This window comes from Heterodontus francisci, chromosome 36 (genome assembly GCF_036365525.1).
Source record: "Heterodontus francisci isolate sHetFra1 chromosome 36, sHetFra1.hap1, whole genome shotgun sequence".
Taxonomy (NCBI): domain Eukaryota; kingdom Metazoa; phylum Chordata; class Chondrichthyes; order Heterodontiformes; family Heterodontidae; genus Heterodontus; species Heterodontus francisci.
Window position 1 is genome coordinate 24,439,725 of NC_090406.1, and position 25,868 is coordinate 24,465,592.

At 41.8% G+C, this 25,868-nt stretch overlaps 1 protein-coding gene across 1 annotated transcript in view; it reads left to right on the top strand.

Moving 5' to 3' along the window:
* Positions 1 to 25,868, top strand: part of LOC137351441 (unconventional myosin-Vb-like) — a 158,298-nt gene that overhangs the window by 71,274 nt on the left and 61,156 nt on the right. Inside the window, exons 17-21 of the mRNA XM_068015887.1 lie at positions 1,205 to 1,291; positions 7,293 to 7,401; positions 10,181 to 10,392; positions 10,879 to 11,035; positions 14,010 to 14,249. Of these exons, the coding sequence (XP_067871988.1) occupies positions 1,205 to 1,291; positions 7,293 to 7,401; positions 10,181 to 10,392; positions 10,879 to 11,035; positions 14,010 to 14,249 (805 nt within the window). The remainder of the gene's footprint in view (positions 1 to 1,204; positions 1,292 to 7,292; positions 7,402 to 10,180; positions 10,393 to 10,878; positions 11,036 to 14,009; positions 14,250 to 25,868) is intronic.

Genomic DNA, 25,868 nt, shown 5'->3' on the forward strand with positions numbered 1-25,868 from the left:
CTTTACCTCTATTTACTAAAACTTCTCAACATCGAACGCTTCCATCAGATCTCATTCATAAATCCTTTCACCTCTCGACTTCACTCCATTTAACTCTTCCTCAACACCCATCTGTTTTCATCCAGTCTTTTGTTCATTATTAATCTCTGCCTTTATGGCTTGGCAAACATTTCCTTGTCTCTTTCCATTTGAAATGCCTTGAGGTGGTATTGAAATGTAAAATGGTGTTGATTGAAGCAATATTGGGAAACTGTTTCACTGTTGCTCATATTTTGTACTCTTTAGGGGACCTTTTGATAAAGGGGAGGTTACTACATCTACGTTGTAGTCTCGTCATTATTGTACATGTACCTAATAATCCTTTTTTGAAGGGAAGAAGTCCCTTTTGAAGTGTGAACATTTCAGTTTAAGGGCAACAATGATGCTGTGATTAGTATATATTTACAATTATAATTGAGCATTGACTTTACAAATTGCAATTATTCAGTTTAGTGGGGTGGGATTGGTGATCATGTGAAGATATATGGGAATTAGAGATCAATTTTATTAGCGGGAAAGCATTTATAATCTGTTGAGGAAGGTAACTGTAAGGCTGCACGTCTGTCCCACTTTCCAGCTATACCCTCATTGATTTTAGCTTCCTGTGTTTTTTTTTAACCCTAATCCTGAAGAGAAACTGTTTCCAGTGACAAAAGGGTTGGTGACCAGAGGACACAGTTTTAAGGTGATTGGCAAAGGAACCAGGGGTGACATGAGGGAACAACTTTTTACAGAGTTGTGGTCTGGAATACACTGCCTGAAAGGGTGATGGAAATATTCAGTCGTAACGTTCAGAAGTGAATTGGATAAATACTTGAAGGAAGAAACTTTACAGGGCTATGGGGAAAGAGCAGGGGAGTGGGAATAATTTGATGGCTCTACCAAAGAGCTGGCACAGACATGATGAGCTGAAGGGCCTCCTTCTGTCCTGTAGGTTTCAATGATTCTAATGTGATTGGGCAATTGACTGTGCTACTCAGCTGCAATGTTGAATAGTGGAAGACAAATCCGCAGGCAATGTTCTAAGCTGACGGATGAGAAGCTCTAAAATGCTGGAAATGGAAAAGCAGTGCAGTCGACGTCATCAAGTTTAGTTGTTGAATTCTTCTCTCGTCCATTTGTAACTAATGGCTACTGACTCGAGGCTTTGAAATTTCTGCTACAGGTTTAATCCAAACAGAATGGTACAACAATTAAGAGCCTGCGGTATTATTGAAACAATTCGTCTCAGTGCTGCTGGATATCCATCTAGGTCTGTATGCATTGAAAGTAGTCCAAAAGTAGGAGAAATCAGTATTGGGTTTCTTTATTTTTGCACGTGAGGCCGAGCTCTTTGTGCCCCCGACAGTGCTTCCACTTGCCTAGATATCTGGCCAAATTCATAGTGTGCCGAAGGATTGAGCCCTCTTCAGTGTTTCAGCTTCTGCTTTTATCATGTACCATAAGTGTTCATTCTCATTTTTGGAGATCACTACTACACGTGCATGAACTTTGTTTAATAATTGTGTTTGACAGTTAAAACCAAACGCATAGTAGCAGTAACACTACATGCGTTTTATAGTGGTTAAGCCTGGTTGTTGCTCATCTAGAGGGCCATAATTTGCAGTCAAAATAATAGCGGCTAATGGCACCTGCTGTTAATTATGCACAAATGTTAAGGCAACTTCAGGTGAGGGCAGGTGTGTGGTTAAACATGGAAATCTAAAAGTTAACGTCTGAAATGTGCTGCTCTACCATTATAGAAACAACATTGTGCTGTCTGGCTCACCATTGAAGTATATTCAATGCTGTGAAGTTGCTGTATTTGTGCAGTGGATATGAACTAAACTTGACACAGGTTAAGTCTTGACAATTTTAGTCTAAGTACACTTTTCAGGAAGTGATTAGTATTAACAGTGATTCATGACAACGCAGCTGGCTGGTAACGTCATCAGACTGTCAAGTTGCGTACATGCACAAACGGGCTCCTGCTCTCTGCGTGTGCGTTGCATTCCGCATTGCCAGGACTGGTTGGCGCATGCGCAGATGACATCATCGCATAACGTGGAAAAGCAGGGAAGAGAGTGGCCCAAGACTTTTGGCGGCAGGTGTGCTCTCCTCCTGCCTGGTGTCTCCGGCTGCTCGCTCCCTCCCTCCCGCCCGCTCTTTTTTTTTCCCCCCCCCGGCCCATGCTTTCCAGCCATTGTGTGCTGCCATGGGCTTAAGTTGCCTTTGTGTGATTATTTGAGCAGTGCCATCTTTAGTCCTGGCAGCTGCCTGAACGTCGCAGACTGACATTTTAGTGGAACAGGCTGCATTTGCTTATGTGCCGGCGCAGCGCCACCTAGTGGTTGCATTGTCAGCAAACGCAGCCTAGCATTAATTACTACCAGTAAACTCCTCTAGCACTGAATTATAACAAGTGTGGACTCTCATTCCTTCAGGATTTAATTGTTTTAAAAATCCTTTTTCTTCCTCCTTCCAACCTCTATTTTACATCTCTACCTGATTTGGGACAGGGACACATCAAAGCTGCAGTACTGGATACTTCCAATGAGGTCAGTGGACCCACTAACAAGAAAAATAAGGACTGGTTTGATGACAAGGAAATTAAAGATCTGCTAAAAAATAAAGTGGTCGGCTCATCAGACTCACCTGGCTCAGCCAGCCAAGAGAAAAAGGCAGCCTACAGTCAAGCATGCAGCACCTTTTCAATGTAAACTGAGGAACATCCAAAATGACTGGTGGATTGCACTTGCAGGAAAAACTCAACTATATGCTGATACTGGCGACATAAGTTTCTATGAAGCACTAAAATCTGTCAATGGACCAGCACATCAAACCCAGAATTCCTTGAGAAGAACCGATGGCTAGACCGCGCACACTGACCAGGAATCCGTCCTGGATTGCTGCTCAGAGCACTTTGAAACTCTCTTCAGTGCCAAGTACACCGTGCATGATACTGCCTTCAATTGCATCAAACAGCCTGTCAAAGAACTGGATGAGAGCCCAACTCTGGAGGAAACTGTGAGCACCATCAACCAGATGAAGAACAACAAAGCCCCCGGAGCCAATGGAATTCTACCCAAAGCCTTGAAGCATGGTGGCCCTGCCCTATACACCAAGCTCCGAGTTTTTCACGTCCTGCTGGGAACAGGGCAGGATTCCATGGGATCTTTGTGATGCTGTTATGATCACCTTGTACAAAAACAAAGGAGAAAAATCAGACTGCTCCAACTAGCTTGGGATCACCCTCCTTTCTATAGCTGGGAAAATCCTGGCTAGAATACTTCTAAACAGGCTTGTGCCTACCATTGCAGACGAAAACCTCCCAGAGAGACAGTGTGGTTTCGGAGCAAACAGGCACCACAGACATGGTATTTGCACTCAGACAGTTACAAGACAAGGATTGTGAGCAATACAAAGGCCTATACGTCACTTTCGGAGACCTCACCAAGGCATTTGACACTGTGAGCAGAGATGGACTTTGGCAAATCCGTGAAAAACTTGGATGCCCACCCAGGTTCCTGACCATGGTGAAGCAGTTTCATGAAAATCCATATGGACAAGTCAATCAAAACAGCGACCTCTCGAGTCACTTCCGAATCTTCAATGGCATGAAGCAGGGATGTGTGCTGGCCCCAACCCTATTCACCATCTTTCTCAGCATGATGCTGCAGCAAGCAACAGAAGACCTCGAGGGAGTTTATGTACGCTTCCGGACTGAGGGAGGCATCTTTAGGCTCACACAAAGACACAAGAAAAATTCATCTGTGAACTTCTTTCCACCGATGCCTGTGCTCTCCTGGCCCACAGACAGTCAGACCTGCAACGTATAACACATTTTTCCGAGGCACCACAACTCTTCAGACTGAATATCAGTTTAAAGAAAACTGAAGTCCTGCATCAGCCTGCAGTCCAAGAAGGATATAGACCACCAAGCATTGTCATCGAGGGAACGGAGCTGAATGCCGTCAAGCAATTTACTTATTTGGGGAGTGTATCTCGTTTTGATGCCACCACAGATAAGGACGTGGACAATAGGCTCTCAAAAGCAAACCGTACATTCAGCAGACTCTACAAGTAAGTGTAGAGCAACCACAGCCTCAGAGCACAGACCAAGCTAAAAGTGTGCAAAGCCATAGTCTTCACCACCCTTCTGTTTGGTGCCAAGTCATGGGTCCTATACTGCCATCATGTACGCCTTCTAGAGCATTTCCATCAGCGCTGTCTCCGCAGCATCAAGATCTGCTGGCAGGACTGCATCACAAACATTGAAGTCCTGGAAACAGCCAACATCGCCAGCATCAAGGCCATCCTCCTGCAAAGCCAACTGCGTTGGGCGGATCATGTTGCCCAGGTTGACGATAGCCGCCTGCCCAAGATCGTGTTGTATGGAGAGCTGACCCCTAATAAAAGGGAATAGAGGGGCTCCATGCAAACATTTTAAGGACTCCCTGAAGTTCCTCTGTGTGCTACATCGACCATAGCCAGTGGGAACCGTAGGCCATAGATCGTGATGCCTGGAGATGCTACAGACACCTTTGAGACTAAACAAAGAAAAAAGGATAGATCCATTTTCCCCCAGCAGTGACCACACCTTCATTTGCACCCACTGAGAATCTGCCAGTCACTGATGGACCTGACTAGCCACCAGCAGGCCTCCAACCGATGTGTAAAGCCTTCCCAAAATCTTTGTACGTGAAGAAATGCCAAGAGGTCTGATTTGACGTTGAATTCACCCACACTAATCTACACTTCAGTCCTTGTGCTGTTAACTTCATAATACTTCAGTCCGTTGGTTAAGGATATGCACAGTTGCTTGCCTTGTTTATTCCGATCCCAGATTCCCTGTTTCCCTCACTCTCTGAAATTAACAGCTTGCACTTTCAGCAGCTTGTCTTGCAAAAAAAAAATTTTAAATCCTAAATGTGCAAGTCTAATTAATGGCAGATGCTGTTAGATTTGCTCCTACAGTAAATTATGGCCCAATAATCAGATGCTGTGCTAAATTATGTAAGTAATATCCTTAGTTTCTTTTCTTCAGTGGTTTACACATGCTAATTGGTATGATCATTCTGAAGGTTCCAAACAAACTGACTTGATAACGTCAAAAACATGAGTGAAACGGAGAGCTGAGTTCAAAAACAGAACTTCATTCAAACATGCATTTGAGCAAACCCCATAAGAGATTTGTATATGAATGGCTTGGCCCCTTTTATCAAAATCTGTAACAAATATGTAAATTAAAGTGGGATATAATTTGAGTGCAGTTGGATTTTAATCCCATATGTACAGTGACAGAAGCTAGTACAAGTTAAACTAAAATACTTCACTTTTGATGACCTGAGCCCTGGCATTGTTGGTGGACGTTAATTTTAAAGTCAGCAAAAATCCCTTTATACTTTGCAAATTATCACAGTTGAAACCCAACAAGTCACTGTCTTTTTATAGCAATTTTGGGAGAATAGATCCTTCAGTGCAGATTTGCTACCACTTTCCCTAAAGTTTAACTTTTTAAAAGTTAATTTTTTCATAACTTTCCGTGTTTAAAGTTTGGAGTGATTTGCCTGATTTTCATTTGTCATTTTGCAAGTAACTGGCAGCAGTCATTTTTGACCATTTTATAAGTTTTATGAAACTTTCTTGTAGCTATGTTACAAATGCTAGTATGGGTAGTGCTGAGAGCTATTTGAGTTTGACAGGTGTTTCCTTTTATTAAGTAACATACATGGATATTGATAGGGTAAGCCCAAGTGTCTTGATTTTTCTTTGACCAGAGGAAATGCACAATTGCAAATATATTTAAACTAGCTATAGTGCTTGAGATGGAGGGAAAATTGGCAATGTTCCTAAACTATCACTTCCACAGAACAAGGTGGGCAGGTAGCCTCCCACTAGTAACTGGTGTATGATATAGAGGATGCAAAAGGTAATTGGATTAGTTTCTTAAAAATGTTGAAATGCTCACATCAAAGCCAAACCCCCTGTGATCGGAAGAATCCACATTTTTAATTCTATCTGCAACACTGACCAATGTTTAGTTACAGTGCATCTTTTTGGAAGTGCACACGGATTTTTATTGGACTAGAGGAAAGAGATGTCAATATAACCATGGATCTAGCAAAAGGCTGAACAGAATATAATTACTATATAATGAAGTGGATTGTACCTATTTCCTTCTAACATTAGGAAGCCTGTGCACAATCACCAAGGAGTTCCAGCAGACATTTTAGTTACTGAAGAAAGGTTCTGATCGCAGTGGCAACATCAAGTAGTGTGATTATGTTCGGATGTAAGAACACCATTCTATAAAATTCATTTGATGGGCTGAATGAGCTGTTTCTGTTATGACCGACCGCTCAAATCAAAGCCCTGATCAAAATATGATTCTGATTGTGGTGGGAGGATTGTACTGTTGATTCAGTCCCATCCCTCCACAGGTTGACTAGCATATCATTTTAAACTGTCCAAATTAATTAAAGACCCAGCCAAATTGTACCATCTATCAATCACCTCCCAAATGAGGCTAACCAAACCAGGTGGCTTTAGATCAATAAATTAACTGTTTAATTAGAAAAACAAAATTCTTAAACAGTAAGATATAAACAACATTTAAAACAGCAAAAATAGAGTCCTTGCATATTTGCGCTCCAGCTGAAGTGAAATCTTCCAATGTGGAACAGTCCAAGGTGGCTTGAAGTTCTCACAACTATCCATTGTGAGGGGGGAAGGTTCAACTGTAGAACAGTCTGTAGTCTAATTCAGCAGTTAAGTTGTTGCTCTTTTCCAGCGATGAATTTCAGCAATTATAGTTCAGTAGTTAAAGGAATTTGGTTATTTTCCGTTAAGAAATTGATCTGGCTTGACATCAGAATTCTGAGAGTATAATAAATAGGGTTTCAATAAACTGAGAGCTCTCTTTTTCTTCAGTATATGCTGGCAGACAGTATGTCTGTCAAAAGCCAGTTTTTCAGCTAGTTTCAAATGTCTGTCAGCAACAATGTATCTTGTGTCCTTGGTCCTGAGTGGCTGTATCCTACAGCAACGCGATTGCATATTTGAACCTGGCTGTATCCTATGGCAATGAGAATGCATCCTTTGACTCAGTCTCTGGAGCTTGTTGCCTTAAAGCAGTACTGATCCCGTTACTGCCTTAAAGGCACACTGCATACTTCCTGGAAAAAAACTACACTGTGCTATAACATTCTATAATTCTATAATTGACTTTTGTGTTGAAGTTTACTCATGGTTAATTTTTTTTTGTATTTTAGGTGGACCTATGTAGATTTTTTTAACCGCTACAGAGTTTTGATGAGAAAAAATGATGTTCATGCAAACAAGAAACAGACATGTAAAAACGTGTTGGAAAATCTAATCAAGGTTTAAAAAATTATACAATACTGTGGCATATTTTTGACGTGCTTGAAAGAGCAGAGGGGAGAGTGCCCTTTATATTGAAAAAACTCTTCTGGGTCTTGATCAGAACATTTATTTGAAAATGTTTTTTGTTTTTTTTTGAAACCAAAGAATTAAGATAGATTTCTCTGGCAAATGAGCAAAACTCATATCTAACTTTACTATTTACATTATCCAGCTTTTGTTAGTTGCTTTTCTTGATACCCCTTAGCATAGGAACAATTATACTTGGAGAATTCAATCTGTTTATCATTGTATGTATCATTTGATCCATCGATTTAACCAAATGTTATGACCAAGGTGGGAGGAGTGCACTGTCCATTCAGTCCCACCTCTCCACGGGTCACGACATCAATAAATTTTTCTGCTTACTGAAACAGCCAATTAGATACTCTAATATAAAAGCAAAATACTGCAGATGCTGGAAATACTCAGCAGGTTTGACAGCATCTGTGGAGAGAGAAGCAGAGTTAACATTTCAGGTCAGCGATCCTTCATCAGAACTCTGAAGGGCCACTGACCTGAGACGTTAACTCTGCTTCTCTCTCCACAGATGCTGTCAAACCTGCTGAGTATTTCCAGCATTTCTTGTTTTTAAATTAGATGCTCTATTTGTCCCCAGAATAAAGTGCACCAACCAGGTTTCTTTAATCAACAAAATTATCAGTTTATTATAAATCCAAGTCTTGACCAATAAAGCAGTAATTATATTCATGAATTGAAATATTAAAGCCCTGTATTACTTCTATCCTAACCCCCTCACACACATTTGTGCATCCAAAAACTGGTTAACTGGGGAAAAAAAGGGATTTTTGTTTATAGCTGTTTGAAAGGAATAAAAAGAATAATAAAAAGCCTACTGAAGCGAAGAGATGGAAGTCCTTTGGTTTGGCGAGGTGTCCCAAAGTCAAATAGTTGGATGCCACTCAATCTTTCCAGGCGAGGTTGATGAACAATCTGTTTTGGATAGGCGTTCAAAAAAGTTCAACTGCAGAAGTTTCACATAGGTCTTCCAACAAGTATCAGCAACAAGGATCTTGGGTCTTGCAGCAGCAGTATAGCAGTAAAAGGTTTCTTCAAATACAGGAGGAAATGGGAACCCACTTGACACAGGATTTGCTTTTCAAGAGAAAGACGGGCTGGCTGAATCTCCTGAAACCTGGCAGATCAATAAGCAAACTTCTGTCTTTAGCCAAAACAACTGGCCTTTTTTAACAGTCCAAAATGAAACTATCCTGTGACTGTCATAAATTCTCTCGTCACAACAAAGAACAGCTCTCAAGTTTCCCCCTATGGTGTTTGTTTGAAATCACCTGGTTTCCAGTACTTGTTTACTGGTCAAAACCAGGAATCTCTTGACTTTTTAAAAAAAAAAAGCATTCATAAAGTTTGGTTATGTCCAGATGTTTCAACGTCCATGAAATCCTTTTTTAGTTTTTAAGAATATAGATGCTCAAGTTTTAACAAAAAAAATGGAACTCTCGTAACAATGTAAAGAAATATTCAGGAAGGCAACATAATCTCAAAGACCACTTACAGGTAGGAGTGAATTCTAAAAGGTTTTTTTTTAAATGCCAGAAACCCCAAGGATGAGTTTTGATCGCTTACTTGTCAGAGAAATCATTCCTAGGTTTCCACATCAGTAGCAGAATAGTTAATATGAATTAAAGCTGAAGACTCTCAAAAAAATACTACACACCCACAAGTGCAATGTACATTTCATGTCAGCTGTGGCTACGTGATCTTCAGGCACAGATGCGAGAGTGTTGTGGGTTCAAGTCCCACTCCAGGATTTGAGCACGGAAATTAAGGCCAACACTCTAGTGCAGTACTGAGGGAGTGCTGCACTGTCTGAGGTGCCATCTTTTGGATGAGACGTTAAACCCAGGCCCCATCTGCTTCCCATGGCAGTATTTTGAAACGGTCAGGGGAGCTGTCCGTAGTGTCCTGGGCAATATTTATCCCTCAATAACATCCCAAAAACAGGTTATCTGGACATTGCTGATTGTGAGAGCTTGCTGTGTGCAAATTGGCTGCTGTTTCCTTCATTACAACAGTAACTACATTTCCAAAGATACTTCATTGGCTATAAAGTGCTTTGGGATGTCCTGTGGTTGTGAAAGGTGTGATAGAAATGCAAGCTGAAAAGGCATGCAGTCCATTCCAAAAGTGGACAATTGCCATCTATGACATTTATTCTAAGTTTGCATGTTGTGGTATTGATTTCATTTGAATCTGTTCAGCTTGTGCTGGTGTTTAAAGCTGACCTAATGTGCTTAAAGATCCCCTGACCAAACTTACATAAAAGCAAAATATTGCAGATGCTGGAAATCTGAATTAGAAATGGAAAATGCTGGAAATACTCAGCAGGTCAGGCAGCATCTGTGAAGAAAGAAAAAGTTAACAATTCAGAAAAGTAATTGAGCTGAATTGTTAACTCTGTTTCTCTCTTCACAGATGCTGCCAGACCAGCTGAGCATTTCCAGCATTTTCTGTTTTTATTTACCCCAAACAAACTTGCCCGTTTTCCTTGGGCTGAGGTTCCTGATCATATTATATTCATAGCACCTGTGAAATTGCAAGAGGGAAATCTTACACTGTACTGACCCTATTAATGTAAGGATCTACATGTAAGGTTTAGATTTCAGTTACTGATACTGGCATCTGGATTTATGATGGTTCTTGATTTTGGAATTTTTTTGTAGCAGTAACAGCTTTTTACTTAATTCTTTGTTATCCACAGGATGAAAGCAAATATCAATTTGGAAGGACCAAGATCTTCTTTTGTGCCGGGCAAGTAGCCTATCTGGAAAAGCTCCGTGCCAACCAACTCCGAACTGCCTGCATAATGGTACAGAAGGTGATGAGAGGTTGGCTTCAAAGAAAAAAATATCGGCAGATATGCAAAGCTGTTGTTGTCATCCAGAAATATACACGAAGATTTCTAGCAAAACAGTAAGTATGATCATATGTCAGAACACCATGAGCTCAGATTAATCGTATTGTGCAGTCAGGGATCTTATATTTGCTGTTGCTGACTCAAAATTAACCAGCTTTACAGGAAAGATGTGACTCAAATGTTTGTGCCAATAACCTATCCTGCAAGGAGCCCTCATTTGTGCACTTTATCTTCAAAGTTATACTAAGTGCATATATATAACTCAGTAATGCAAGATTTAGAAATAATTCTCTACTTGTGTCACTTGAATGCCATACATCCTCCTTCAACTGACAGAATGAGCTGGGTTGTGCCAGGTATTTATTTTACAGATTGAAAGTTTCATTATTGTGGCATTTTAAAAATAAACACTATTACAATTTGAGCCACTCCTCTTGTGAATATATCAAGTTGCTATAAGTCATTCACGTTGCTACGCTGTGTATGTCGACTTGGAGCTTGCATGTGAAGAACACACCAATATACATTTATTTCTGTTTTAGACTAATGGAGCATTTAAGACTGAAGAAGGCTGCCATAATTATGCAGAAACAATACAGAATGTTGGTTGTGAGGAGGCTGTATGTACTCATCCGTAAAGCAGCAATTACTATTCAAGCTTGTGCAAAAGGCATGATTACACGACGAATGTATCATAAGGCAAGTCTTGATGGAATTTTTTTTATTGTCTGAACAATATTAGCAATGGTTTAAATGGTTTTCAAAATTAAAGAATCTATTCTGATAGGTTCTGAACAAATTATACTGATGTAGAGCAGTTGATCAATTCTTATCTGGGTCAGAAGATTGAGTCAAGTCCCAGTCTATAACCTTGAGCACAAAATCCAGACTGATGCTGTCTTTCAGATGAGCTGTTAAACTGAGGCCCTGGCTGGCCCACATCTGGATGTAAAAGGTTTCATGCCACTACTTTTAACAGTAGCAGGAGAGCTCTCCCTAGTGACCTGGCCAATATTTATCCTTCAATCAACATCAGTAAAATACGGTTATCTGGTCATTATTGCATTTGCTGTGAGCAGATTGACTGCTCAGTTTCCTACATTACTGCAGTGACTACACTTGCAAAGTACCTCATTGGCTGTAAAGCACTTTTGGACACCCTGAGATGAAAGGTGCTATATAAATGCAAATCTTTATTTGTCTTTCAATATCCTCAGACTCCTGTTTTGAGGCACAAAAAGACTTTCAACAGTATTGTCTAACTTTTTTTTAAAAAAGTCCTTATTTTCAAAGTTGTATGTTTGAGGAATATTATACCAAATGTAGGCTTTCTGTGGATGAGGGGTGGAAAAGTTGGGGCATTTGAAAGGGAGTTTAGATCGGACTACTGAAGTAGATAATTTAATAACAAAGTGCTGGAAATACTCAACACATCTGGCAGCATTTGTGGAGAGGAAAGCAGAGATAGTGGCCAGGATTTAACAGAGTTCCCGATGGTGGGGAGGGACAGAAGATTGTTCTGGCAGTGGCATGCCGCTGAGCCCGATGACTGGCCCAATCTTCCTGGCAGCAGCGAGGCTCTGTGGCAGCCCCTCAGCCCCCCTCCCCACCCTCTCACCTCTGCTGGGTGACGGGACTGGGATTAATTTATTTAAATTAAAATGAATATATTTAAATAAATCAACAGTGATCATACATTCAGGCCACGAAAGCAGACGCTACCGTGGTGGGGAAGGGGGGATCTTATGGTTTTTAGTGCAGTTAGTTGGGGGTGGGGGAGGAAGTGGGCTCTAATACAAATTAATAATGTAGGGGAGGGTGGGACGGGGTGACCTGTGCACTTTGATCGGTTTGGTTGGGGGAGGGCCAAGTGTTAAAGGGAAGTGTTTTGTGGGGGAGGGAGGGAAGAAGGCAAATGTTGAATTTAATTGTTGTGGGGGGGTGGAAGGGGCGATAGATTTATCGGTGGTACATTGAGGTGGGGGGGCGGTAGCCCTTTTAAAAAGTTAAATGACCCGGCAGGGCTGGCTGCCCTTTAACAAGGGCGCCAGCGCCTGTGCTTCGATAGCTGACACCATTGCTGGTGTCGGAGAGCCCACCCCCTCCACGTGAGTTTTGGGGGTGGGGTGGCCCGACCAGCTCCTGGACTGCTGCGAGGAAGATCATGGCAGCATGGTCTTGCAGGCCGCCATTTTCTTCGCCCGTTGCCGCTTCCGGCGGCAGAAGAAAATCCAGGCGGCACAATGGCGCAGTAGTTAGCACTGCAGCCTTTCAGCTCCAGCGACCCGGGTTCGATTCTGGGTACTGCCTGTTCGGAGTTTGCAAGTTCTCCCTGTGACCACATGGGTTTTCGCCGGGTGCTCCGGTTTCCTCCCACCGCCAAAGACTTGCAGGTTGATGGGTAAATTGGCCATTATAAATTGCCCCTAGTGTAGGTAGGTGGTAGGAGAATTGAGGGAAAGTGGGGATATGGTAGGAATATGGGATTAGTATAAATTGGTGGTTGATGGTCGGCACAGACTCGGTGGGCCGAAGGGCCTGTTTCAGTGCTGTATCTCTAAATAAATAAAATAAATGTTTTAGAACTGGCAAAGGTTAGAAATGTAATCGGCTTTGAGCAGGAGAAGAGGGGAAGGGGAGAAGAACTAAAAGGAAGGTGTGATAGGGCAGAGGATAGAGATTAAATGTCAAAGATGTCATGGAACAAAGGCAAAGGGAGTGCTGATAGTTGTAGTAAAAGGCAACGCATCAGTCCAGAGAGTGTTAATGGCAGAATAATGAACATCGCTGTTTAAAAGCACAAACATGAAAAACCAGTTTAAGACGGGCACATGGTTTAAAAAAGAAGACAGTCATGCTCTGAAATTGTTGAACTCAATGTTGAGTCCAGAAGGCTGTAGAGTGCCTAATCGGAAGATGAGGTGCTATTCTTCAAGCTTGTGTTGAGCTTCACTGGAATACTGCAGCAGACTAAGGACAGAAATGTGGACATGAGAGCACAGTGATGAATTAAAATAGCAAGGAACCAGAAGCTCGGGGTCATGCTTGTGTTTGGTCTCCCCAGTATAGAGGTGACTGCATTGAGCCGTGAATACTGTATACTAAATTGAAAGAAGTACATGTAAATCGCTGCTTTACCTGGAAGTGTTTGGGGCCTTGGATGGTGAGGAGAGAGGAGGTAAAAGGGCAGGTATTACGCCACCTGCAATTGCATGGGAAGGGGACGAGGTGATGGAGTGGACCAGGGTGTCGTGGAGGGAACAATCCCTTCGGGAAGCTGACAGGAGAGGGGAGGATGTATTTGGTGGTGGCATCATGTTGGAGATGGTGGAGGATGATCCTTTGGTTGTGGAGGCTGGTGGGTTGGAAATTGAGGACAAGGGGAACCCTGCCGCTGTTGTGGGAGGGAGGGGAAGGGTTGAGAGCAGGAAATAGGTTGGACATGGTCGAGAGCCCTATCAACCACTGGGTGAAATCCTGGGTTGAGGCAAAAGACATATCAGAAGCACTTTTGTAGAAGGTTGCATCATTGGAACAGATGTGCAGAGAAGGAGAAACTGGGAGAATGGAATGGAGTCCTTCCAGGAGGCAGGGTGTGTGGAAGTGTAGTTGAGGTTTTTTGAAATGGATAATTGTTTAGCATTACTAAAGATGCATACTTATTTTTAATTAGATGATTCAGGAGCAAAAGGCTACTGTCCTACAGAAATACGTACGAGGATGGCTGACCTTTTTGAGATATCAAAGAATTCGGCATGCAGTTATCCACTTGCAGTGTTGTTACCGGAGAATGATGGCGTATCGCCAACTTAAGCGGCTGAAGGTTGAAGCTCGTTCGGTTGAGCACTACAAAAAACTGAACAAGGGAATGGAAAACAAGATCTTGCAGCTGCAGTGCAAAGTGAATGATCAGGTAAAATGAAAAACTTTAAAGTTGGGTTATCCACGTGTACGAGTCAATCCAATCTCAGTGCTTTACTGCTGCATATCTACGCAGCTGAGGACACAAGTGATAGTCAGATGCAAGATAGGATATGCACAACTGCATTTTGAGACAGTCGGATAATGAAACATGGTCAAACTCCAACAAATGGAGCATTGCAGTAATCAAGTTCATCGATGACAAAAGCATGGATAAGATTTTGTTAGGGTGAATGCCAGAGACTGGCGATGTTCAGATGGAAGTCAGTAGTCTTGCTGATGGGAGAGGATGTGATGTTGGCAACTCGTCTCAGAATTAAAGAGAATGCCAAGCTTTTCCATGCTCTTGTTCAGCTGAGATGAAAGCTAGGAGGGTGATTGAGTTACTCTAAGAGACATTGGTGGACACCAAGAATAATAGTTTCTGTCTTCCAGATGTTCCATTGAAAAGTTGTGACTCATGTAATTTGAATCCAGACAGGAAAGGTAGAGTTGCTTCGCAGAAGAGCCAATAGAGGAGGATAGCGTAAACAACTCTCTCAAATGTTACAGATAGATTAGGGTTGCTCACCACAGTCCAATGTAATATCACACTTTGACCAAGCGAGTCTGGCGCTGTGACACAGGTAGAAACCAAGTAGAAAGATGTGAATTGAGAATTTCAAAGAGTTGGGCATAGAACTGAGAGGTCGTGACATGTGTGAACCTTGGCAAGGAGGAGGTCTAGCACAGATGGGGTGATGCTTTATAAAGGGAGTGGGCTAATGCAGTGTGTTGGCTAGCATGGGTAGGGAAGGGGATAGTGAGTTGGCAATAGATCTCCTGAAAGATGAATTTGGAGAAGGGGTATGGGAAGGTGAGATGAAGAAACTAAAATTGTGTGGAATTGGTGCTGGAGTGGTTGGGAGACCAGCAAAAGGTCTGGATCAGAGGAAGCAGTTGTGATTGCTGCATGGATATTATAGTCTAAGAAATCCATATCTCTGATTTAATATTAGAAAGGAAGGTAGTTAAGTACATTGGGTATCCAAAAAGACTTGGGAGTTCAGGTGCATAGATCTTTAAAATGCCATAAGCAAGTGCAGGAAATAATCAAAAAGGCTAATAGTATGCTAGCCTTTCAATCTAGAGGATTGGAGTATAAAATCACCTGGGGTTATTCTTCAGCTGTACAAAACCCTGGTTAGACCCCGCTTGGAGTACTGTGGGCAGTTCTGGGCACCACACCTTAGGAAAGATATATTGACCTTGGAGGGAGTGCAACATAGGTTTACAAGAATGATACCTGGATTACAGGGGTTAAGTTACGAGGAGAGATTACACAATTAGGCCTGTTTTCGCTAGAATTTAGAAGGTTAAGGGGTGATCTGATCGAAGTCTTCAAGATATTAGCAGGAAAAGGCAGGCTATATAAAGATAAACTATTTCCACTGGTTGGAGATTCTAAAACTAGGGGGCATAGTCTAAAAAAAATTAGGGCCAGACCGTTCAGGAGAGATGTTAGGAAGCACTTCACGCAAAGGGTGGTAGAGGTTTGGAATTCTCTCCCACAAACTGCTGTTGAAGCTAGAATAGTTGTTAATTTTAAATCTGAGAGAGAGAAATTTTTATTAAGCAAAGATATTAACGGATATGGGCCAAAGGCAGGTATATGGAGTTAGGCCGTGGATCAGCCGTGATCTCATTGAATGGCGGGACAGGCTCGAGGGGCTGAATGGCCTACTCCTGTTCCTATGTAAGTGGAGGAGGTAGCTGGTTGTAAATCGAGGGGTTCGAATTGATCTAGCCCACCAGGATGGTTTTGAATAATTGACTTTTGTTGAATATATTGAAGCATGTAGCAGGTTGATAGGCTAGTTATGTGCCAGATCGGTTCAGGTTTGTGCACCTCTGAAGGGGGAGTAATGAGTCGAAGACTGATTTGTTGGGAATAGTGTGGAAATGATTTTAGCAACCCAAGGCTGCTGCAGTCAGTTGGAAGCCTAATTTTAAATCCCAAATTCCTGGCCAGATGACTTCAGCACCACATTGGTATTTAACTTTGGCATTCGGGAAGCCTGCACGGGGCAAACTTTGACAGCTGAACTGTGGGAGGAATTGCAGAGTGGCCAGAAGAGACCATGTTAAGTCGAATTTTTTTTTTTTTTAAATTAAATTTTTTTCTCTTGCTTTTTGTGGAATCCTTGTGGGCCATGAGGAGCGAGTGTACTTCCCCAGGCCCCATAGGGAATCCTTCGGCCTCTCTAGCTCTGGCCTTGTCTAGCCAGCTTGCATCAGCTTGGCAACAAACCCCAAGCACTGACCTCTTGTCAGGGACTGTTCCCTTTGTCCTTAGTGGAGACCAGCTCCTGGCCCAATTCCCACTCTTTGGGGATTTATCCACTGTACACTTTTAAATATTTCTATATAATCGGATTCTAAAATGTTTGGTGTTTTAAAAAAAAAAATTTCAAATTTCTCCTTCCAAAAAATGATTTAATCCTGAGTCCATGTCCCTTTTTTATTATTGAGTTGTCAGTAATACACTAGAAGCATTCTTTCACTGCTTACATTCTCTAAGCAATGCATAATTCTGGCTACCACCTGACTTCACGCCCCCGCCCGCCCAATTCCATCCTGTGCTTCTCTACATACTTTTTTTCTGCTTCGCTGGAAAGAAATGTAAATTTTACCAGACTCCCTTGATTACCTGCTTCTCATTTCTTGTTTCATGACAGTGAACATAAAATTATTCATTGTTGTAAAGGGAATAAGAGCAAATAAATTACTCAAACTGAGCTAAAATTTATATTGAGTGCAAAAATCTGCTATATTTTGGATTACAAATATTTTGTTGCTGATCTCTAGAAAGGGCTGCAGAAGAAGATCTTCTGATCAAAGTTGGTTCATATGAAGCAGACAGAAGGTGCAAAAATTCCTTAATATAAGGGTCCTAATCAGGTTTGATACCCAGTCAGTTCTTTATTTTAACCAGCTCAGCCTGGTTATGAAGGTTATGGCTAATTGATGCTCTTGACCTGCTCAAAATGTTAAAAACTGTTACTGTTAGTCAGTTAAAACTCTTAATGGTGACCATTTTAAACAAGGCTTTGGAATCTAATTTAAAGTGCCACTTGTTGGGCATTTCCAAATTCCAGCTAAAATAATGAATAAACAGATTTCTGGCAATCATAGCTGTAACTGAAATTTGTCTGGGCTGTCTTGATTCAGTTTCTAGTGGCTGAGTCCAGAACACATACAAATTGCTCTAAATTGCTCTTGTAAGGTAAGGAAGCCAAAGATTGTTGATTGGGGCAAGTTTAAAATAATTGAGACAAAGGGACCACTTTATCCCTCTTTATTGTACTGTACTCAACATGAATGTTTAGCAAAAAATTTTATTTATTCTGAAGCACTGAAGTTCTTGACCTTGAACATGAGATTTATCAAAAATTGCCTGTAGTCCTTGGATTTTAGTGACTACTAGATGGTCTCGACGTTAATTCTCATTCTGTGTTGAGTTAGCTGATCTTTGCTAAAGTTGGGATTAGATTTCTACAATTGGCCTTGGCATAGCTGGGTTATGCAGGGGTGGGGTGGAAATTGTTCCGGTTTCCCACGATTGATGTTACCTGTTGGATGTGTGGGGAATTTGGGTGAGAAGAGTATGATGTGATGCCCTTAACATTTGAATAGGCTGATGCTTGATGTTGAGACTGGATCATGAATAATAGCCATTTTGATGAGCAACTGGAACTATGTACACAAGGTGCTAAAAAGCCTTTGAGGGAAGAGAAAATTGGCCAAGGATGGTTGAAGGAAGGGGAAAGGGAGAAATAGTGCTCAAAGCAACAAACTCAATCTAAACTCTTGCTGTAAACTAGCAGGTTATTTATTGTTATATATAGAGTTCCGAAGAAGGGTCACTGACCCGAAACGTTAACTCTGCTTCTCTTTCCACAGATGCTGCCAGACCTGCTGAGTATTTCCAGCATTTCTTGTTTTTAATTTCAGATTTCCAGCATCCGCAGTATTTTGCTTTTATATTAGGTTATTTATTGAAATCTATTGGATAGACAAGGTATTAATTGAATTGCACTTAATGCAGGCAATGGAATGAGTATGTATATAATGGAACTTGATACTGAATTCAGTCAATTCGAATTTGTTAGTCATGTGTTGATGGACATTTCCTCAATGTGTAGTCGAAGTTTTTTATTCTGGTTGGTGACCAGTGTTACGACCAGGTGAGAAAGGTGTCTAGGGATCTTTTGCTGTCTTCACTTGGTCTTATTGTAACAGGGTTTAATTTTAAACACACTGTTTTGAGCTCTCCCTTTGTGAATCCTTTTCTCAGCTTTCCAATTATAAGGTGAAGAAATGAGCATAAACAGGCTTTCTTCAGTTTAAAGAAGGAAAGTGAAATTTATTAACCGTATTGGAGTTTGTTTAAGGTTTAACGCCTGCGGATATACGACGCACCACGCTAGCGTGCATATGCGATACACATGCAAGTAGGGACAGAAAAGAGCAGAAGAAAAAACTGGAGAGGTTTGAGGCAGTCTCTAAAGGGGCTTTCTTGCTGTTAGTGTTTCCAGCTCACCGTAGAGTCCTTTATAGTAGACAGCTCTTACTTTTCGTTGGGGTGCAGTATTATTCTTAAACCTTGTTCACTGTAGGAGACTTTTCTCTCTTGGGGTTCATATGTTTTCAATGGTTTCTGAAGCTGTTGAGAGTGAGATGAGAGCTGGCAGAGAGGTCTTCAGTCCAGGAGACAAATACTTTTTGATTTCTTTCCCTGTTGGAGTTTTTTGAATTTGAACTTCTAAAAGTCAGTCAGTCATGTCTGACCACTTCTTCTGTGTGTTGGGGAAGCAACGACTGGGTCGCCTTATTCCAACACTGTCTGTTACTATGCAAATATCTTTCCAGTCAGCGGCTTGCAATTTTAAGTTTTTATCTTCATGTGGCGAAATAATGTGTGCCTCAGTCTTGGCAGGTGGGGGGTTTGCCTGACACCAGTTTGTATTGAACATCTGTGTTGTATAGAGCAGAACTAGTTTGTTAAAAGCAGACAATGATGCAGTTTCCTTCCTGTCTGAAGTAAAACTAATTCAGATAACTGAACTAGAAACATGTTCAAAAGATTTCTGTATGCTGACTAAAAATCTAATGTGAGAGAGAATTTATCATTGCGGTGAATGAGGGAAGCTGGGTCTAAAATGTATACCAAGGACCCAGATTTTTGTTTCAGAGACTATTCATTAACAAAATTGCAAATTGCAACAATTTGACTGCTTGAAGTTCACAAATTGATGACCTTTTGAGTTGAGCTTTTAAAATTTGAATAGAAAATTTAAACGAGTAGTATATGAATAACTTTTACATTCGAATTGTGTTCAAGGGGTAAATTTTTTAAATTCATCACCGATTCGAAATGTCCATTAATGTAGGGCCCTCTTGATCAAAGGGGAAATGGCAGACTGAGTTGATGAAAATATAAGAACATAACATAAGGAATAGGAGCTGGAGTAGGCCATTTGGCCCCCTTGAGCCTGCTCCACCATTCAACAAGATCATAGCTGATCTACCTTAACTCCCCCTTCCTGCTCTATCCTCATATCCCTTAATTCCTTAGTACCCAAAAATCTATTGACTTCTGTTTTGAATCTACTCAACTTCTGAGCATCCACAGCTCACTGGGGTAGAGAATTCCAAAGATTCTCAGCCCTTGAGTGGAGAAATCTCTCCTCATCTCAGTCCTAAGTGGCCTACCCCATAATTCTGAGACTGTGACCCTGTATTCTAGATTCCCACTGGGGCAACATTTTCTCAGCATCTACCCTGCCAATCCCCTTTAAGAATGTTATATGTTTTAATTAGATTAACTCTAATTTTTCTAAACTGCAGGGAATATAGGCCTAGTCTACTCCATCTTTCCTCATAGAACAATCGCCTCATTCCAGGAGCCAGTTGCACACTCTAGGGAAAGTATGTTCTTCCTTGGGTAAGGAGACCAAAATTGCGCACAACACTCCAGGTGTGGTCTCACCAATGCCTTTTATAATTGCAGTAAGGCTTCTTTACTCTTTTTTTTTTATACTGCAATCTCTATGTAACAAAAGTTAATGTACAGTTGCCTTCCTAACTGCTTTGTGTATCTGCATGTTAACTGTGATTCATGTACAAGGATGCCCAGGTCCCTCTGCAAACATTTCCCAGTCTCCCCATTCAAAAAATATTCTGTTTTTATTTTTCCAAACAAGTGGATAACTTCACACTTTGCCATATTGAATTCCGTCTGCCATGTTTTTACCCACTCACCCAACCTGTCTAAATTCCTCTGCAGCCTCATTGCATCCTTCTCGCTGCTTACTTTCCCCCTAACTTAGTATTGCCAGCAAACTTGGATGCGTTACACTCTGTCCCCTCATCAAAGTCATTAATATAAATTGTAAATAGCTGAGGCCCAAGTACTGATCCTTGCACCACCCTGCTAGTTACAGCCTGCCAACCCAAAAATCTCATTTATTTCTTTGAGGATTGGGTAATGGACCAAAAAGACTCCATGCTAATATATTACCTGTAATTCCATGAGTCCTAATTTTGTGTAATAAGCTACCGCACGAGATTATTGAATGTTTTTTGAAAATCCAAATACACTATATCCACTGGTTTTCCCCCTTATAGAATCACAAAGTTTAAGGCACAGAAAGAGGCCACTTGGCCCATTGTGACTCTGCCGGCCAAAAAACGATCCACCTTTCTAATCCCACCTTCCAGCATTTGGTCTGTAGCCCTGTGGATTATTGCTCTTGAGGTGCATATCCAGACTCCGTTTGAATGAGTTGAGGGTTTCTGCCTCAACCACCCTTTCAGGCAGTGAGTTCCAGACCCCCACCACCCTCTGGGTGAAAAAACATTTCCTCAACTCCTTTCTCATTTTTCTACCAATCAGTTTAAATGTATGTCCTCTCATCACTGACCTCTCTGCTAAGGTAAATAGACCCCTCACCTCCATTCTATCCAGTCCCCTCAAAATTCTGTACATTTCACTCAGATCTCCCCTCAGCCTTCTCTGTTCCAAGGAGAACAACCCCAGCCCATCCAATCTTCCCTCTTAGCTGCATGTTTCCAATCTTGGCAATATCTTCATAAATCTCCTCTGTACCTTCCCTAGTGCAATTACACCCTTTCTGTAATGGGGTGACCAGAACTGCACACAGTACTCAAGTTGTGGCCTAACCAATGAGTTATACAGTTCCAGCCTAACCTCCCTGCTCTTATATTCTATACCTTGGCTAATAAAGGAAAGGATTCCATATGCCTTCTTAACCACCCTATCGACCTGTCCTGCTACCTTCAGGGATCTGTGGACATTCACTCCAAGGTCCCTCACTTCCTCCACAGTTCTCAGTATTTTCACATTAATCGTGTATTCCTTTCCCTTGTTTAAACTCCCCAAATGCATCACCTCAAACTTCTCCGGGTTGAATTCCATTTGCCACTTTCCTGTCCATCTGACCAGACCAGCTGTTGAACGAATTTTTTGACCTCGCTCCGGACTCTGGTAGCATCGAGATTGAGCCACATGGGGTGTTGAGGGATGGAGTTGAGGACATTCAGTTGAAGACAGGGTTTTGCTTGAGTTATTCAAAATGTTCTCTCCAGTGAGCACTGACCACCTCCATGTCCTTGATGAGTTCTCCTCCATACTTGGCTGTCAGCAGGGTGGGCCCTTGTGTGCTTGGCCTATAGATCACCTTGGTCATGTTGGTGTCCCTAAGTTGCTGGATCTCTTTGGATCTTTCTACCCACCGTTTACTTTGTATGTACCAAGTTTTATGCTGCACTGCTACCTTCGGGAGCCTGTAGGATTGCTGCTCTACCTTGGATGTGTGGTGACATTTTCAGTCTGAAGGTTTTGCGCTCCAGTTCGGTTAGGTCCTGTATTTATTGGACGTTCTTGTCAAACCAGTCAGTGTTTTCTTCTGCTGCTTGGGGGCGAGGCTGATGGAGATGGTGGATCAGATGAGGCGTTGGTCGGTCCAGCAGTGGTCGCTACCTGTCACAGCGCAGGTGATGCGGACATCTCTGCGGTCCCTCACTTGAATGATGACGCAGTCAAGTAGATGCCAGTGTTTGGACCACCAGTGTTGACATCAGGTCTTGTGTTCATCTCGCTGGTGGAACAGGGTGTTAGTTATGACTAGGTCATGCTCAAGACATTTCTTCTGGAGGAGGACTCCATTGGAGTTTGCTTTCCTTACTCCTTCCTTGGCAATCACCCCCTTCCAGAGATTCGCATCCTTCCTGGCTCTGGCATTGAAGCCTCCGAGGAGGATCAGTCCATTGTCTGTTGGGACTCGGGCTAGTGATTGCTCAAGGTCTGTGTAGAATCCCTCCTTGACCTTGTCTGTTGCCTCGAGTAAGAGCGTATGCACTGATGACAGTGACATGCTGGTTTCTTGTTGGGGTGAACTGGGCAGTCATGAGGCACTCGCTTATCCCACGGGGAGTCACTGAGGCACCAGACAAGCTGATTTTTGATGGTGAAGCCCACCCCATGGAGGTGACATTCCTCTTCTGGGCGACCCTTCCAGAAAAAGGTGAATCCTCTACCTTGCTCCTTCAGTTGACCCTCTCCTGCACGTCATGTCTCACTAAGAACGGCAATGTCGATGTTGAGGTGCCCGAGTTCCCAAGCTTTAATGGCAGTGCGGCGATCAGACCTGTCACTGCTGGGATTGTCTGAGTCCTGTCGCACCAGGTCGCAAACTTGATTTTGGAGAGTGGCAGGTGTCTGTGTGGATTTATTTAACGTGGGATGGTCGTTGCATGCTGGCCACCACATGGTCTTAGCAGAGTGGGACCTTGGTCCAATGGCAAGGGGATTCCATGGTGATTTGGAGGCCAGGCTCTGCTGTGAGACATTAGCACAGTCTGTGTATGGTCATCGTAGGCACGTATGCAGTTGTGGTGATGGAGGTTATTTTTGCCCCCCGCTCTGCGTTTCCCTCCCCCATGCAGTAACCTCCCTTCGCACACCCAGCTGAACCCTTCCCGTGACAGCCTTCACTCCTTTCTCCTGTCACCCCACCCTAGGCCAGGCATTAAGGTTTTGAACAGAGGTTTAATGGAGACTTGATGTTGCTTCAGTTTACACGTGCTAACTGTGCAAGAGAACTGAATCGTGATATTGCATCACTTCCTGTGATGACATAGATATCATAAACCTATAGTTAAATGATTGTATTTAACATGCTAACAAACTAAATTTACCACAACACCCCCTTCCCTAAATGACAACCCCATATAGTATGAGATTAATATGTATATGAACAAACAATCCTTATGAGATGAGAAATTTGACAATGCTATCACTAGTTACATTGTTACGAACAGGTAATTAATCTTTTCCGACCACCTGTCCATAAATAGATTAATGAATTGAATTTCTTTCCCTCCCTTAAACCCTAATAAATGACCATATCAACAACATGGTTTTTAAAGTTAAAACAGAGGTCGGGTTTATTAACATGCTCTTAAACTCCAGAAAGGGTTTAACTTTGCAACACACGTTTGCAAACATTCAGGGAAAGGTTAAAGGCAGAAAAAGACAAGGATATTTACTAAATAGAAAGTTATCGTAAGTAGTAGTTAACATGGATTTCAGTTTTTTTTTAAAAAGCCCTTTTTAAAGTAACAAAAAAAAAAGTCCAAAATGGAGATCACCGACTGGAAATACTAAGTAGGGGAAGTAGTTGCTGAGAAAACTCTTCTGACATTTTTTTTTTTTTCTGTGTCTGGCACTGTCTAATATAAAAGGAGGCAGCTAAATTGCTGAAGTCACCTTTTGGATGGAGAGGAAACTGGTAGAAATCAGACTTTATTGCTATTTTTGCAGCTTGTCTTGTTGCTGATTTTGCTTGCTGGAGTTTTCAAAGTGTGGCTGCTTTGTAACTTGTTAAAAAGGCCTTGGAGAGAGAGCTGTGCATTGTCAGGAAGGCTGTGGCTTCTGCAAGGCAGGTGTGTCTTCCAAACTCTGTTCCCTCAACTGCTACAGTTTCAAATTCAGGCTGAGAAAGGTGGTCTCCTGGACAAGCTGTACCACATGATCTTCCCTCCTCCATTTTAACAAGTGGAATGTTAAAGTAAGACAAAAAACATGCTGTATAAAATGCCAGTTGACATTCCTCCTCAAATGCACAAAACACAATTTACAGGGGGTTCGCATCAATTCATGACATCTTTACCCCTTTGGGGGGGGGGGGGGGGGAAGGGAAATTAATTACTTCCTCAAAAAAACTCCAAATTAGTTAAACATGATTTTCCCATAAGAAATCCATGCTGGCGTTCCTTAATTAACTCTCATTTGTCTATCCATTCTACTAGTTACATCTGCAAACTCAACAGGTTTTTCAAACATCTGCCCTTTTATAAATCTGTGTTGGACTCTATTTAATAATTTTTTTTTTTATTCGTTCAGGGGATGTGGGCATCGCTGGCTAGGCCAGCATTTATTGCCCATCCCTAATTGCCCTTGGTGAGCTGCCTTCTTGAACTGCTGCAGTCCTTGGGGGTGTAGGTACACCCACAGTACTGTTAGGGAGGGAGGTCCAGGATTTTGACCCAAAATTGATCAAACAAAGTGCCCTGTTAGTATGTTCCTAATAATAGATTCTAGCATTTTGCCAACTACTGATAAGCTAACTGGCCTATAGTTCCTTGTTTTCTCATTTCTTCCTTCCTTAAATAGCGGGGTTATGTTTGCTACCTTCCAATCCTTGGGGTCTGTTTTAGAATTTTTGGAATTCTGGAAGATCAAAACCAATGTATCCACTATCTGCTTAGCTACCTCTTTTAAAGTCCTGGGAAGCAGGTTGTCCGGTCCAAGGGACTTGTCTCCACTTAATCCCATTAGTTTCTCCAGTACTATTTCTTTAAGTTCCTCATTCTTTCTAGACCCTTAGCTCCCCATTATTTCCAGAATGTTTTTGTGTTTTCTACTGTGAAGACAGATACAAAGTATTTCTTTAATGTCTGTCATATCTTTATTCCCCGTTATAATTTCACCTGCCTTATCTTCAATGGGCCCATCTTTATTTTCACTAGTCTGTCCCTATTTACAGACCTGTAGAAACACAATCTGTTTTTTTATGTCTCTTGCTAGTCTATTTTTGTATTTTTTTTTTTTCTCTCCCTATCAATTTCCTAGTCCACCTTTTGCTGAATTCTAAAATCCTCCCAATTCTCAGGCTTTCTACTCTTTTTGGGAACATTGTACATCTTTTCCTTTCATCTAATATTATCTTTAACTCCTCTTGTTAGCCATGGTTAGACCATTTATTCTGTGGGCTTTTTGTGCCTTAAAGGAATGTATATTTGTCACAAAGTATGAATGTTAAATGCTATCCATTGCTCGTCTACCATCATATTTTTTAATGTAGCTTCCCAGTTTACTTTAGCCAACCCTCCCTCATACCTACATAGTTTGCTTTTAGATTAAAGGCCCTAGTATTGGACTTAACTACAGCACTTTCAAACTCAATATAAAATTCAATCATGCTATGGTCACAATTCCCTAGTGGCCTATTTACTGCAAGGTTATTAGTTAAGGCTAGGTGGTGCA